This window comes from Blennius ocellaris (assembly GCF_963422515.1).
Source record: "Blennius ocellaris genome assembly, chromosome: 4".
NCBI classification, from domain to species: Eukaryota; Metazoa; Chordata; class Actinopteri; order Blenniiformes; family Blenniidae; genus Blennius; species Blennius ocellaris.
In genome coordinates this window covers 5,923,953-5,940,234 of record NC_137653.1, presented here as the reverse complement: position 1 = coordinate 5,940,234, position 16,282 = coordinate 5,923,953, and the positions used below count along the sequence as shown (strand labels likewise).

The 16,282-nt window shown below is 38.4% G+C and overlaps 1 protein-coding gene across 2 annotated transcripts in view; it reads left to right on the top strand.

The window, feature by feature from the left end:
- Positions 1-14,940: 14,940 nt before the first annotated feature.
- ephb2b (eph receptor B2b) overlaps positions 14,941-16,282 on the top strand; it is a gene marked incomplete at its 5' end in the record, with an annotated part of 133,458 nt that continues 132,116 nt past the window's right edge. For both annotated transcript variants that reach the window (XM_080494933.1, XM_080494932.1), the window contains one exon: positions 14,941-14,992. In XM_080494933.1, coding sequence (XP_080351059.1) covers positions 14,941-14,992 — 52 coding nt within the window. The remainder of the gene's footprint in view (positions 14,993-16,282) is intronic.

Here is a 16,282-nt window from a genome sequence, read left to right as displayed (position 1 = left end):
GTGTGTAGTTTTATTCATGCTGGAAATGAGTAATAGATTCAACTTTCATTTACTAATAATCCCCCTCCTCAGTAGGCTTGATTACTATTAGGTTGCATTGCAACTGCATTTCTTCACTGAAATGAAATTGCTAAAATATAGTTACATACTCAAACACTGCCTTTTGGACACACACACACACACACACACACACACACACACACACACACACACACACACACACACACACACACACACACACACACACACACACACACACACACACACACACACACACACACACACAAAATAAATAAAATACGCGCGTGTGTGTGTGTGTGTAGTATGGCTGCAGACAGTGAATAGATTAACACCTGTAAATGCTTTACTTGAATATTTCAAGATGTGTAAAAATTACATTTAAATCCCTGTTTGGACCATTTAAGTTGTTATTTCTATTATTTCCAATGAAACCCCATCAGAAACATTTACTCTTCATCAAAACAATGTGCATACAGCTTTTCACTGGGATGCTATGATGCATTTAGAATTTCCTTTTTAAAATAATAATTGCAGCAATTCTACTTAATGTAATGTGTTATTTCCTCAAAGTTGGAAGTATATCAGAGGCCGATAAGGCAACGAGAACCAGATGTAAAGATTCCTCTGACTTCAGACCTCAAGCATTCCCATATGGCAGCTGAAGGTCTCACAAGTGTAGCTGCGCCTTCACTTATGGATCGCAGGAAGAAAAAGAAAAAAAGGTGAAAATCCAGTCACCCATGATTATTACCAGCTCACTCATGAAATCGCAAACCACGGGACAGTGACAGAGCGGGGAGAGACGGGGCGAGATCCAGAGCAGCTTTCTATCAGACACAGATCGCTTCTCGTTGATGGAATTGCTGCAAACAAACGAGTGGTGCCAACTAACGACACATAAACAAATCTATATATTCATTCAATAATGTTTGCCTTTAATATAAAAAGAAAAATACTGCGGCAAATGAAAACCAAAGTCGTTCCTCTCTTCCATAACTAATACTGTGTTACTTTAAATTCACACCGATGAAATATTTATATTCCACAGAGAAGCTTTTCCGGAGACTTCCATTTCCTCCAGCATTCTGTTTATTACATCCAGATTAAAGTCTGTGGTTGTTTTTTTTTTTTATCAGCGTGAAGCAGTCCATGGAGAAACACGGCAAGCTGAAACACAAGTGTTTTGAGTGAGTTACATATGAGGAGGAATTTATATTACTCCTCTTCGCCACGCTTGCCAGGTGTTATTATTTTTTTCCCATACACAAATCATAGTTTTATTAATGCATAAGTGAGTGTTAAGAATTTAGATGATCCAGACCATGAAGCTGACTTGACCCAAACTGGAATTTAACAGGTCTCAGAAAATGGAAGTAGATCTGAAGCGCCCACATTTGTGCGTGCGTGTGTGTGTGTGTGTGTGTGTGTGTGTGTGTGTGTGTGTGTGTGTGTGTGTGTGTGTGTGTGTGTGTGTGTGTGTGTAGCCTTTACAAAAGGCACATAAAACTATAAGGCCCATCTGACGTTGGCTATCCACACCATCCCAATCCTCCAGAAACACGGCGTAGCCTATAAATCATTCATATCATATCTGTGTTTCTGCCGCACGGCCGCCGGCTTCTAAATCTCACGTCCTGATAAAGTGCTTCCCCTAGAATTTCTCGCACTGATGACTCTGCATGAGGTCGGAGGCATGAATAAATGCGTGTGCAGAAAATGTTTTGACAATTTCACCGATGGATTTTATTTCCATTCGATGGGGAGGTGCACTTTAAATTTTTCCTTCTTTAGCAGACAATAATTTTTTTTTATCTTTATGCTTGGGATATATTTTAAGCTGTAAAATCACACATTAGAAAATGACCACAAATACAAATTGTTTGAAGAATAAATGTCTGATCAGGTTTAAGTCATTCGACCCACAACATTTTTGTTGAAATATTTTCCTGTCCTGAATTACTGTGTAAATGATGCAAAAGAAAAAAAAATCTGTCATTATTATTGATTTATTTGCTATTTTATCAATAGATTTACTTGCTTGTGGCTAAAATGTCAGCTAAGATGTCACTGTTTCCCCAAAATGTCTCACTTTTGGGGAAAAACAAAACAAAATTGAAAACATTTTAAAAAAAATTTATTTGGAACAAAAACCTACATTTTTTGTTGTTGCTGCTTGACTGGCTCATTAAATTGTTTTTCCACATTTTTTTTATAAACCTTTGTCAGGTTACAAGAAAGAAATATCTGGTTATACTTGGATGGCAGTTAGGATTTTATAATAATAAGATTTAAACAAACAAAAACCTGCAATTTTTTATTTCAATATGATAATAATAATAATAATAATAATAAAAAAACAACCCCCCCCCCAAAAAAAAGAATGCAGCGTGATCATTTTATTCTAATCAAATTAGTTTTTATTTCTTTATATTTCTGAACACTACATTGCAGATTCAGGGTCGCAAAAACAATATAGTGTATAGTTGTGGAACAATTTCAATATTGTTATACTTTGATGTCAAGAAAAATATAAATTATGTGTGATTTATTATACTTTGCTTTCTCTGGGCGTTATGAACCGTTGTGATGACTGCAGATAGAGAGGATCTCTGCAGTGAATTGTCCTGCTGCCCACGGTGTGCTTCTGAGCTGTTTATGTTACTCAGCTCATAGCTCAAAACATACAAATTGTTGACATACAAATTTAATGGGTCACTTCATCAAGTTGCCACAAACACATCCATTATCATTCAGTTGAGCCTGCTGATGAGATAAACCAGCTTTCCAGTATAATTTATGACTCTCAAGTCAAGCCAGATTAGGCCTGATTGGATCGCTGGTGCCATATGTGACCTACAATCTGTGCTCCACTTGCACCGCCGGGCGGGAGGGTCAGTGATCTCCCTGGGCAAAGGTTGCCATGGGAACGACCCCTGGATGCTCCGCTCTGCTCTTTGCAGCCCTCACACATCTTAAGGCAGAATTATACAGGATTTCTTTATGTCAGGCCCCTTATTCTTCTGCTCTATTTCCCAACTCCGCTCTGCAGTTTTCAGCTCCCTCTGTTTCCTCTCCAGTCGCACAGACAATCACGTGCGGTGGCATTTTGAAGCTCGCGCACACACTCGCACTCGCACGTGCACCGACGCCAACGAGCAGCGTGTCGTCTCTGGGCCGTGCCAATTTCTACATGTCCAATTTCTTCCTGTGCAAGTTCTTGCTCGCCATTTTTAACTATGTTTCAAATTCAAGAAGTGAGGCTTTACATGTTTGGCCTCAGTTATACTTCTGAGAAAATGTAGGCCTATAGTCAAATTCTGGTCCACGGAGAGCATTTCTGCTAGCAAGCAATGAAACAAAACAGCCACAAGCTATTGGGTTTGGATGGTTACCATATCTGTTCATGCTGAAACTTGATGGCTGTAGTCTCCGCAAAAATCTGCAAAGAAAAATGCCCGCCCTCCGGGCTTTAAGTTGCACCCGGCAAACCTTAAAAGGCAGAGGCTGGTCGTTTATAGCATGGACTGTATAACAGCTTGTTAAATAGTGATTTATCTCGAGCACTGCTGTCGCAAATACAGGAAAGTACTTCTTAGCCGGTCATACTGTCCATTAGTTTGAAATTGCATTCACTGGATAAGGAATATAGAGGTTAGACAAAGAGTCTGTAAGGAAAATACACTTCTTAAGTCTCCTGATATAAAATCTGAAGAGGAAAGAAAATACAGTAGGGCAGAAAAGATCTTGTTGCAAAGTCATTATAAAGCAGAGAACAGAGGAGAAAATATAATTGGGTCCCCCAGGAGATTCAGAGTTTCTTTACCTCCTTCCTCGCGGGGTTGAGGTTAAATACAAAGGAAATACAATAAAGAGGTAATGTCCTTCGGAGCAGCAACCAAGTTAAATTAACCATTTTTTATGTTTTCCAACAGTGAATGCATCAAACATCCAGACCCCATGAAGTCATTAAATGACTGCAAGGTTTTTATTGCATTTTTACTGAACTGTGCAAGCGTGAAATACCTTCACGTTCACCTTTAAGGAGCAGCCCTCGTGAAATAACTTGCACAACATGGTTTGGCAAACACTGAAATGAAGATGTATGTGTTCGTAGTATTCATTAATTACATGCACTATCTTACTGGTAAGATACTAAAACAAAGAAGGAATGGGTGAAACTAGTCTGAAAATCACATTTGCAACACTATTTCCCATCCATTGGTATAACAATTCCTTTTTAATCAAAATAAAATAGAAACTCTGCCAGTAAACAGCATAAAAAGGACTTTTCAGGCATACAGTATGAAACTGCATTTTGAACTAAAGTGAAATTAATGTCAGTGAAATGTATCACATTTTGGAGAATTTTCCAGAAAACAGTGAACAAACCAACCTGGGCCGGGTTACCTCAGTCAAAGTTACAGCCTCAGAGTGCATTTGTGTGTAGAAGGGAGAAAACGGCTCTTCTTTCAGGCAGTAAAGATGGAGATAAAACAGGAAGGGTCAACATGTCAACTTGCTTTGAGTGCCACGAGAAAGAGGCAGCACTCTGAGGGCGTTCTGCGCATTGAATTTATCTCCTTTTTTTTTTTTTTTTTGTCCTGCTGCTCACCTGAATCGGTTTTGTTTTCTGTCGTACAGCCTTAAAGACTGAGCTGAGAATGACCTCAGTGCTCCTCATCTTCATCCTGTCTGACCAGGTTGAGCGTGATTTATTGTTTAAAATGAATCACCATGCTGGTAAAGCTTTCGGATCAGCTAAGCCATGAAGAAACACATGTGAGGAACGGGTGAAATGAATGCAAGTTAGCACCTGTTACAATCTCATCTAACCTGCCAATATTAGAGAACGGTTAGATAATATATTGGGACGAGGTGAAAATGATAAAAAAAAGGTGGGGTGTAGAATTAACTTTTAGGAGTTTACATAAACGTGTACAGCAATGATTCACTACCATTCAAACTCTGCCAAACACATTTTACCAATACGCTGCCAAAAGAGAGGAAAATACTGCCTCCTGTGAGAAAATTACTAAAGTGCAGTCGACACTGAGCCTTTTAACGCAGACAGAAATCTGGCACATACCTGTGAGCACTGAGTGAAAGGTCAGAGTTCACAGACTTGGGCACTTTCTAATCCCACCTGCTTGCTTATTGTAATGCAATTCACAGCAGCTCTGATCAGGGGTTTCTCTTGGACGAGCTGGTCAAGACAAGCAGTGGCAGGTTTCCGGAGGCTTACGCGACGACTCTCTACCACTCCCAGTAAGCCAGCAGAGCTGGGTCACGATGAAAGAGTCTGTCCTCACAAAAAAAAAAAGTCTGGAGAGGCAGGCGAAGAAACAGGAATCCTCTTAGTGGTAATATCCTGTTGTGCACCTCCATCTGTTGCTTTGTGATGACCGGCAGTCGACATGGAAAGAGAGAAGAAATGAGATAAACAGGCGCATTTACAGTGTTGATTTTAAATGATTCATTACTTATCACAACAAATCATACTGTTCGTAGGGACACTCATATTGCATCCACTTGTTTTTATGAATAATTAACACTGCTAAAAACATTGTCGCAACAAAAGATAGAATTATTAATTGATTAGGAACATGACTAATGATTTCTTTCCACTTACACAGACCAACAGTTTACATAGTGTCATCTAACCAGCATGTAACGGTGAAGTTGTGGCCATTTCACAAACAAACATCTAGCTCTTTACTGCAAATTGTTATGGATGTATATACGATTATAAATGACAGAAATAAAAATAAATAAATAAAAAAAATAGATTCCTTCAGAAGAAGTTAATACAGTGCAGGTTTTAGGAAATCACCAATGAAAGGGGTCCCATTTCAATACTAATAATACAAAAAAGAAAAACAAGCTGTCTAATTCATCACTTTGCACACCAAAGTGAGAAATTGACATTACTGAATAGGTGCTTTTGAAATGGAAAACCTTTTTTATTGCTCTCTAAACTACTGGAGGAGCAAACTGCGAGAGCAGTGAATGATCTCACTCATGTCGATGTCATTTTCAGTGACTTTCTGCTCTTACTTATGGAGACTTAACTCCAACAGTGGACGGCCAAATGGTGCCTGACGTACGTGTTGGGTGATTGGCCGAACATGAGCCACTTTTTAAAGTGGCATTTTCACAAATCTGTGAAGAATATTAACAGTGTGAATCAGGAGGTTGTGAAACATTTCAATAAAGGACCTCCTTTGAAATAACTTTGCGGCCAAGTTGCCCCTGAACTGACCCAAAACTCTTCCAAAAGAGTAAATTCAGATTTAAATATGGTACAATAGAGCATTGTCCAACCGTGTGTTGACTTTTTGTCATTGTGGAAGAATAGACTTGTCGCCTTTAAGTGAGAGCACTGGGTCATATCTACTGTTTCTATGTGGTTTTAAAGAAATGTATGTGTATTGTCATAATTATTATATTCATAAATTCATAAAAAATATGGTATGGATTTATTCTAGTTTGATTGTATCATGTGTTTAGCATAGCAGATAACAATAATAATAATAATAATAAATCCACTACTTTCTATTACTCTGAAGTATCTCTCGGGATGCCAATGGTCAATTAAACGATCCAGAGAAAATTCTCATTTTCTGCTTTTCCAAGATGCAAATACAACAAGACGAGCTCAAAAAGCACAGACCCACAGAGGCAAACCAACAATAAATATAAACGTATGTTAAATACAGCAAAACCAACACCGACATATCATGGTGTACAATAAATGCAACGGACACAATTTTATCCAGAACTAAAATATTACCCAAAGAGTAGCAAAAAGATTAAAGCCATATATAGAAATGTCAGAAAAGGACAGGTGAATACAGTCATCAAAACAAACAAATCTGGTTGGATCAGCAATGAAGTCATGAACACGAAAAAGCAGGACACACAACAAAAAACAAACAAACATTGATTGTACTGAACATTGGCAGCTGTTCAGTATTGTTCACCTCTGTCTATCAGAATTAAGCTTGTGGTGGTCTGGAGCTGATCTCTGCTGACTCCAGGTGAAGTCTGGGTACAACGTGGAAACATCACCAGTCCATCACAGGACAAACACAGACAGACAAGGACAGGAAGAACATGTAAGATCCTAGAATGGCCCCCAACGTGTGAATTTTCTCCTTGTGAGGCGAGAGTGGTAACTACTAGAACACGGGGCGGTCTGGGGGAAAAAAAGCCTTTCAAGGTGAAAAAAAGGGGAAAAAAAAACCCACAATGCTCCTAATTCAGCTGCTCCTCTCAGGAAGTAAGAAAAATGTGACTGTATCAGTTTGCATTACCTGAAAGCAATGTTAGGAAGGCTAATAAATGCTAGAATGTAACGTTGGCTTCACAAATTGAGCAAAACACAAACAGGCAATAGCAGGCAAACACAAACCATGACTCTACTGAATATTCCCCTCAGAGGTTCGTGTAGATTTTACCTTCAAGGTAAAAACTATAAACATTCATCAGCTCCTCTCAGGGAGTCCCCACAACGGTTACTGGATGTATAAAGTCCAGAGGGCAATGCACTCAGGAAATAGGATGAATGGCAGCAGCAGGAGAATCGATACGTCTACGGTACTTTCATGAAGTTTCTCTCATTACTGTTAATTTTGGCAGCAAGCCTTTTCATTCAAATAAACTCGGCAGTATTTCACATCTTCGCAACGGCGTTTATTTGGCAGCCAGTTCAGTATACGGCTCCTTCCAGACTTTAAAAAGCGCTGACTCTCATTTCTAATAGTGACTGAAGTCTGGAAGCGAGGCTATTTTTTTTGAACAGCGACGCAACGCTCCCAAGGTGGTGAATATATGGCACATGGACCAAAACTGGGTCCGCCACAGGCCCCAGACTTTTTCATTGAAAATACCTGCTGTTTTTAACTTCTTCCCCGGGTTATCACGCTGTGTTTGTAATAGCAGACTGAAACCCGAGCTCGGACATCAGAGACGCAGCAGCGAAGGCGCACAACGCAACGGCTAACAAAGTAGCATTAGTGCCAAAGCGTGAGATGTTACATTTCTGAAAAAATAAATGCTGATTTTGGAAAATGTATTACTTTTGAAAATGTCCTTAAAAATATTTTACTTATTAAGGTTTTGTGAAGCAATATTTAAACAAATGTATTGTGTTGCGTACTAAAATTAGAAAATATATGACCTTTGATTTAAAATGAAATAAATAGCATCCTAAAAGCAAAGATGCAAGTAAAGTGTATGTCTTTTATTGGAGGTATCAGTTTTAATTAGCGCTTGTTTTAATTTCAAACGTTTTAATTGTTTTGCAGAGCAGTTGTTTCCATGTTTTCATCAAAGGAAAAGTCGCATTTTTGATCCACCGAGGCCACCGAGGCCGAGACCCTGGAGTACCCACTCCAGGGTCCGGCAGGATAGTTCCCATGTAAAAGTACCATAAATGGAACGTTTGTTTCGAAAAGCAGTTTGCAACCTGTGCCAACTGGAATTTAAAAATGACCTAAAAAAAGATTGTTTGAATTACTTTGTCCAGTCAATACATTGGAAAACAGCAAATGGACAAACTATTTGTTTTGCACTCAAGTATATTTATTCTCAAATGACACTAAAGACTCAATAAACACAAATCACATGCAGACCATGCTTTTGTTTAGAGCATTTTTATGTTAAACTCCCAAGTTCAGAAATAAAACATTTTACGTTGTAATCGATTCATATTTGTCAAAATAGAAAATCACAACATTTAGACGATTATCCAGGACGAGACAGTCCTAATTTTCAGATTTTTGCATCCTCATATTGTATCATGTCATAAAGAAAAAAACCATAACATACGTCGACTTCAGAGAAAATTCATCTTTGGTCGCAACCTTCAAACCGCAGCGTCAACACACACAGCAGCTGATTTATGTGAAAGCTTCATATCAATTAGTGGAGAGCTTAGAGGAGATGTTAGCATCCAAAACCAAAGCCCTGATTGATGACAGCCATTTGATCGAAGCATTCATTTCTCAATGACTGTCAGCCCAATCACTTTTTTACTGGCCGTGTGTTTTATGGCAACAGTACTTAAGATTTATTATGATGATAAAAAAAAAAAAAAAAAAGTCTTGTCTGCCCTCTGACAAACGTTCACCATTCAGATGACTTTAAACTATAGGCCAAGATCCAGAGAGCACAGATTTCAGTTTTCAGTTCGATGGATGTAATTTGGGAAAGAAAATTCACATTTGTGTTTAACAGTGTGATGGTTAACAGTGGCAACAAGAGAGATGATGAGTGTTTCCCTTTAGGTAGCAGCAACAGAGCTGGAGGAAGTTCTACTGTGTCTGTAAAGTTCACTTAACAAGAAAGTAAATTAAATCCTGCCAGGGCTTTTGGTCGATTTAATTAAAGCTGGAGCAACTTAGTGGGATTGAATTAAATTTTTGGCAGGGGTAAACCAATACGCTGGGAAGGTGGTGGTGGGTGTGGAGGAGACTATTCATGAAAGATAAGCAGTGAACCCATCTTTATTTCCCCCCCCCCCCCCCCCCGCCGCCCAAATCTTTACTGAATATTTTCTTTCCAAAATAAACAAAAAAGTATCTTTGTGTCCTCTGTGACTGTACATATCAACAAAGTACACAGAATAATTATTCTGTGTACTTTGTTCTTATTCAAGTGAATAAGAACAAAGTTTGCCTTCTTCGCCGCAACATTACATTGAAAAACTAAATAATTTGGTGCCCCCGATCCCGCCGTCCCTGCTCAGCCGGTCGGTGAAGACGCGAGCCCGGCGGGGGTTAATCCACGTGCTAAAGGTCTCACGAGATTAGAGGAGTCCGTCGCTCTTTCTCAGCACAGGGTCAGGGATCACACACCAACTTTTATGGAGAGCAGGCCAGTTTATTTCCTCGCTCTTTATCCAGCTGCCGATGCCGGCCGGCCGCAATACTTCACCGTAAAGCCCCTCTAAGACTCAAGGTGAAATCGATTCCAGCCCCGGAGTGGCCCTTCTTGAATGGGTTTAAAACGCAAGCTAAATATTCCAGAGGATAAGAATAGCTTATGAGCTGCAGGGACTCATTCTCAACTGGCTTCGAGTTTACCTCCGGCTCCCAGGCAAATAATAGCATGTGTTCAACTTCAGATAACAGGGTTCAGTGACGAGCTGGGGTCAATTACATTTTAATTTCGGCTGTGAAGCCTATTTACGTAAATAATTACATGGAATTTTCCTTAGAGGGACACAAGTAAATCATTATTATCTTCAATGTGTTTGGAAAATCATTCAATACTAATTAACATTAATTAATTTAGCACCGTGCCCAGCAGAGGAACCTTTTCATGCCTCTCTTATTACTTTTAATTTGATTACAGTAATTTTTATTTTAAAACAATTTTTAAATGAAATTTTAAATTATGTTTTTGAAACTTTAAAAAAAATTTCCGATTTAATAACTGAATCTCATTCCAAGTTAATGGCTTTCATGGAACAAAATATCCATATTAAAATGACAACTTGTTCTTATAAATGGGTGTTTAATAAAACGAACAATTAGTAGAGTATTACAATTGATCTGAAAGAAAATTAAATCAGTTTATTTTATTTATTCATTAATAAATTATATACAATTTGAATACACTCCATTTTTTGTTTTGGGAACAGACACTGCTTCACAGTATCCGATTGTGTCATTCTCATGAAAAAAAATATATCTGTAAAATTATACAGAAATTCACAAAACACACTGGTGTGAACAGTAAATAAGTGTAATTTTCTACCTGCCTTTGGAAACAATAACATGTCTCTTTAATTACTCAACAATACAGCTTTTTATAATTCCTGATAGTACATCAGAATCAGAACTGCTAGTTATTAGAACATATTTGGATACAGAACATACACATATATGGAGATAATGGATCATGTTGCATTAAATAAAGTTTAGTTTAGTTTTTTTTTTTTTTTTTAACAAATAGGATAACTGTGAATGTTCCGCTTCTGGCCTCTGGGTGGCAGTGTTGCTGCAAACACTCTTTACATAGGTTGGCGTTGAAATCTTAAAACAATTAAATACTTTTTTCCCCATTTCTGCTCTATTGGGAGGTCAGCAAAACATCGATTTGTTCATTTCAAAATTAAATAAAAAGAAAAAAGAAAAATAAGAATCATTTTCAACTGTATGTATATTGTGAGCATGGGACTGAACATGAACAAGTCATTTTAATTGAAACAATATTCTCAAGATTAATAGACTACTTATTTTATGCATTTACAAACCAATTTATATTTTATATGACAACTAAATTAGTTGGAATGGTTGGACAAAAGAAAAGAAAATAATTTTGATAATATAATCTATTTATTCAAAACAACATTCAATCATAAAAAATATAAATTCCACAAATATTAAACAAAAAATCATACATGTTGAAAAAAACAACACAAATAACTAAATTCTGAACTGATTTTATAATAAATTCTAAACTCGCATTTCAAGGCTGCTAAAATATTGCTAAGCTGTTTAAATTACAAATTTATTAACAATCTGGAATAGTCATCATTTATGTCTCCTGATTTTTTCACAAAATTATTATTAACAGTTTGACTAATACACCCCCCCCCCCCCCCGCAAAAAAAAAAAAAAAAAAAAAAATCTTGTATCAAAATGCTACACTAAAATCTATTTTGTGATTTAACAGGGACATGTGATACTTGTTTACAGAGATACAATGGTTTCAATAATAATTTAGTTATTATAATTCTTCAGAATTTTTTTTTAACATGAAATGAAAGTATTTCCTATTTGGCATTTTACAAATGAATTATGACCATTATTTTGATTCTTATAGAATAAATAAATCATATTAAGCTGTGACTTTAGCAACATGATAATCAACATGATCTTCATGATTCCCACTGTTTAGTCATTATGCTTGCTGCACTTTCTTGAGCTCAATAGGGTAAAAAAAAAAAATTCTCAATGTACAGCATATGCATTATTAAGGGGTCATTTGCATGTAATCTGTTGCTTGAATTATGAATTATGTTTAAAGTGTACAGCCTTAGTGAAAGCGCTGCACTGTTTCGATGGTGTCACGGCTGACGAGCTTTATGTTTTGCTGTTGTTGTATCATACAGTCACAGATGAACTTGAGAGGATTTCTGCCACGTACAGACATTTTCTGCTTCGCATGAAAGACACTTTACGATGGCCATCGCAGACGTTGCTGCTTTTATAATATAGTCTGGCAGACTGATCTCTGCGGGCAATGTTGGAGGAGTATTAATATCATCTCTCCCAACATCCTTCACTTCTCTTCTGGCACAGGTCAATATTGAGCTTGTATGGAACTCATTATGGTAAGAGAAACGTGGCTTTCTTGGTGCCTTGCCGTTTTGTTCCATCTGTTTTGTAGTCACCTGAACATGATCTGGAGTCAGCCAGTCAAGTGACCTGGAATCAATACAGTCCAGCCTAGTGGAGGCAAGTAAATCAGCCTGGCTCACTTAACCCGTGAGAGTCCCGCTGCACAGCTACAAAGCTGTGGCATGTAATAAGAAAAGCATGTTTGATTGACAAACAATTTATTCAGAAAACTTGTTTCCTCGGCCAGTTTTGGTAACTTCATACCTCACATGGAGGAGAATTGCCTCTCAGTGCACATTTAACTGTTTCTTTTGCACAGTTAATCATCGGGAGCACATCTGCGAGCCAGCTTTATTGTCTGTCCCTCAATAGCTGTCACTTTCTTGGTACATAAAGCTACTTGACATTTTTGTGTATGCTGGCATTTTTTTAATTTATTTTTATTTTTTTTAAGAGTGAGGCTTTCTCCCTTGGTAACTTTTTGTGTAAATCACTGCATTTGAAACAAAGCAGTATCTGATATTTTTGCAGCTGCTTCAGACTCCATGCCTGTCATCGTGTCATATAAAACCAGTCTGCGTTTTATTTTTCACACAACATGCATAAAGACATTGAATTTTGGTTTCTGCCCCCTGGATCTGGAAATGGGGGTTTATTGCTGCCACTTTAAAGAAGCTTCAAAATATTGAACACAGCCATCACTGACAATTTGGACAAGCTCAGTATGACTAATCTCATTTAAACAACAGAGAACTCATTAAAAAAAAGTGCTACAAGTATTGATATGCATAGGTTTTTTTTAATGTATAGCATTTATATTGATTGTTAGGGAAATGATTGCCAGTAATGGGGCTGCCAGACTCTCCCTTGCCAACTTAAATCAACTTAGTGCAAACACAGCTCGATATTAATAATTCTGGAAGATTAATTGTGTCACGTTTTGAAAATTCAAAGCACTGTGAGCCAACATCACATCAGCTAATTATGGTTTTATGAGGATTCGTGCACAGGAAGAAAAGTTTTTGTGAGCCGAGTTTTGCAGCCCTGGGTCTCTGGCTCTCATAATGGAAAATAACTGCTACCCAAGTTTTACTAATTGAGAACGAGGCAAGTTCAATCAGAGGGATCCTATAGTGCAATGCATGAGAGGGGAATATTTAACACTGCCTAAGAGAAGCTGAGTAAATGTACTATCTAAATGCATTAAAAAAAATAATCTCCAGCTTGACTGACGGAATGAACAAAAAATTAATTTGCAGCACTAACATGTATGTAGATTTCTGCATTTTCAATGCTGCCACAAATGTGAATATGGAAAATGTTTATTCGTCATGAATAAACTGGTTTTTCTTTTTTTCTTTAAACTGATACTCCTTCAGAAATAAACCGCTTGAACATGTGCCAGGAAGACATTCATCTGGTTTAACACATTGTTTGAATACCTCTGTGACTTGTTTTGAAAGGAGCAGATTCACACAACGAAGACAGTCAATCACAGTGAACTGTGGCTCATTCACATATTGTTTTTATACGTCCCCGTCAATTTTCTTTGATTATGTCAGTAACAGTGTGCCAACGTCATGATAAGTTTTTAAGCTGATAGCCCTGAGTGGGCTAACAGAAAGAAATATTCTCGTTTTCTAATTGTGTAGATAGTCTAATACAAAATGTATGCCACTTGCGAATAACATACAAGTACTTCATGAAAGTTATTACGAATTATGCACAATACTCGACAAACAAACAAACATACATTGTAGCATGTTTGTAAAGCGAAACAGCACAAACAAGACTAATAACCACTTTATACCAGCATGACTTCAATAAGATATTCGGACTTGTGTTTCGATGATAAAACGCGAGAGATGACGAGAGACAATGGGTGAAACTCGTAATACAAAAGACAAAAACATAAATAATAAAAGAAAAGTAAATGTTAAGCTTACTCTCTCTGTGTCTCTTGGTCACCTGTTACAGCGCCTGAAATCCATGAGCACAGGAGCTTGTCGGTGAAACCCAAAGTTTCTCGCAACTTGTTCTGTTAAGAAAAATAAGCTGCGTGTCCTTTTTGAGCAGCGTGGTGGAGGAGGGAGTAAGTCGCTCCATCCTTGATAAATGCCCCACATGGTCCCCAAACACTTAATTATCGCTAGGTAAGGCGCTGTGGACCGTCGCTCCGTCGATGATTGACAGCTAGGTGAATCGAAGCGTCTGCGAGGGGGACGGACGGTCCTCAGTGACGAGCCGATGCACCAACGACGCCAATATTCAAATGTTTTTTGTTGGTGGAATTATTCCTAAAGTCGTGATTTTAAGATGTACGCGAGGCTGTCTGGGTTTTCGCAGCGTTGAAACGCTCCGCCGTGTTGCCGCGCCGCTCCGTGCCCCCCCTCTGTCTGTGGTTTTTTTGGTTTCGCCCAAACTTGGTTGAGATTTGAGTTGGATTTCGCTGCTATCTGGGAGCGCTCTGGTGGAAGTGAAGGACTGCCTGTCCCCTCTCTGCATTCTGCTGTCAATGGCTATCGGGACTTATTTTATTTGAATGTCTGGGCCCTGCAAGTGACCAATAATGGATATTCTATGGATATTATGGAGCATACCGGCCGTCCTAGCTGTTGAAGGTAAGCTAGTGTATATTCTCATCCAGGCTGCTGGAGCCGCATCCTTCTCGCCGGTTATGAGTTTTAAGACAAAGCGCGTGTATGGCCGTCTTTTCTTACCCCCCCTCTCCTCTCTCGCTAAATCACTCCCTTTCTCCTTTTATTTAAATCCAATAACGTGTTTTACCAGTTAAAATTCCCCGTGCTTGAATGGAAGACGGAGTCAGCTCAGGCATGAGGTGATGGATTGCGGGACGCAAAAACACGCGCTCCCCGCATCCAGCAGGTCGCCGCCGCACGGACGCGCTTAGAGCGTCATCAGCGCTAATTAGGGAATAAAACTGCGGCTTTTGTTTGTCGCACCCTCACCAGGTTGGAGTGGACAAATAATTATAAGAATTATAATAGCAATAATAATAATACATTAAATTAAATAAAACGTGAAATCCCAGTGAGACGCATCCAGTGTGTGTGTGTGTGTGTGTGTGTGTGCGCGCGTGTGTGTGTGTGTGTGTGTGTCAGTTGTCAAACGTTTCATGATAAAGAGAAAGAAAAACAAGGACGCGTTCTTCAAACCTGTTCAGGTGTGTGTGTGTGTGTGTGTGTGTATGCGTGTGTTTGTGTGTGTTTAAGAGTGAGCGTGTAAATAAACATCCACTAGTTTCATTCACTGCGTCTGGTCACACAGCAGCTACTCGGTGTAGCTAAAAGCACAATGAAACAAGTTGAATCGTGAAAACCTCCATTATAGGTGTTTACTGTACGTCCAATGCTTTGAAGTAACTATAATTTACATCTTACCCCACATAGCGCCGCTTTGTTAAATCATGTTTGGTACACACAAGGGCCATATAATCACGAGATGTGCCCTTTGATCTGCCTAAAAAAAATATTCGTGCATTAAGAAAGCCATGCTCCCTTTTAATTTTAAGGATTTCAGTCTGTACTTTAAATTCTAATTTACTGGTAATTTTGTTTGGAGCTGAACTCGTTCTGGCCTGTGAGAGGAGATGATACTTTTACCACACAGAACAGTGGAAAGTGTTAGCCCAGTCATTTATTTAGTCTATTTTGAGAGACAGAAAACAAATGCATGTTCTTCCTCTGGCCGACTTAACTCAACCTCATAATTACAGGTGGAGCTAACAAAACTATTTCGAAATCTCAACCAAAGAACAAAGAAACAAGGCGGAAGAAAAACAGGACATGAAATATGCACAGAGTTGTTTACAGTAAAGTCGTTTGTATGTGCTTGATGAAATCTCAGATTTGTTGAGGGTTATGGGGAGCTGTCAGGTCCTATGTAGGACT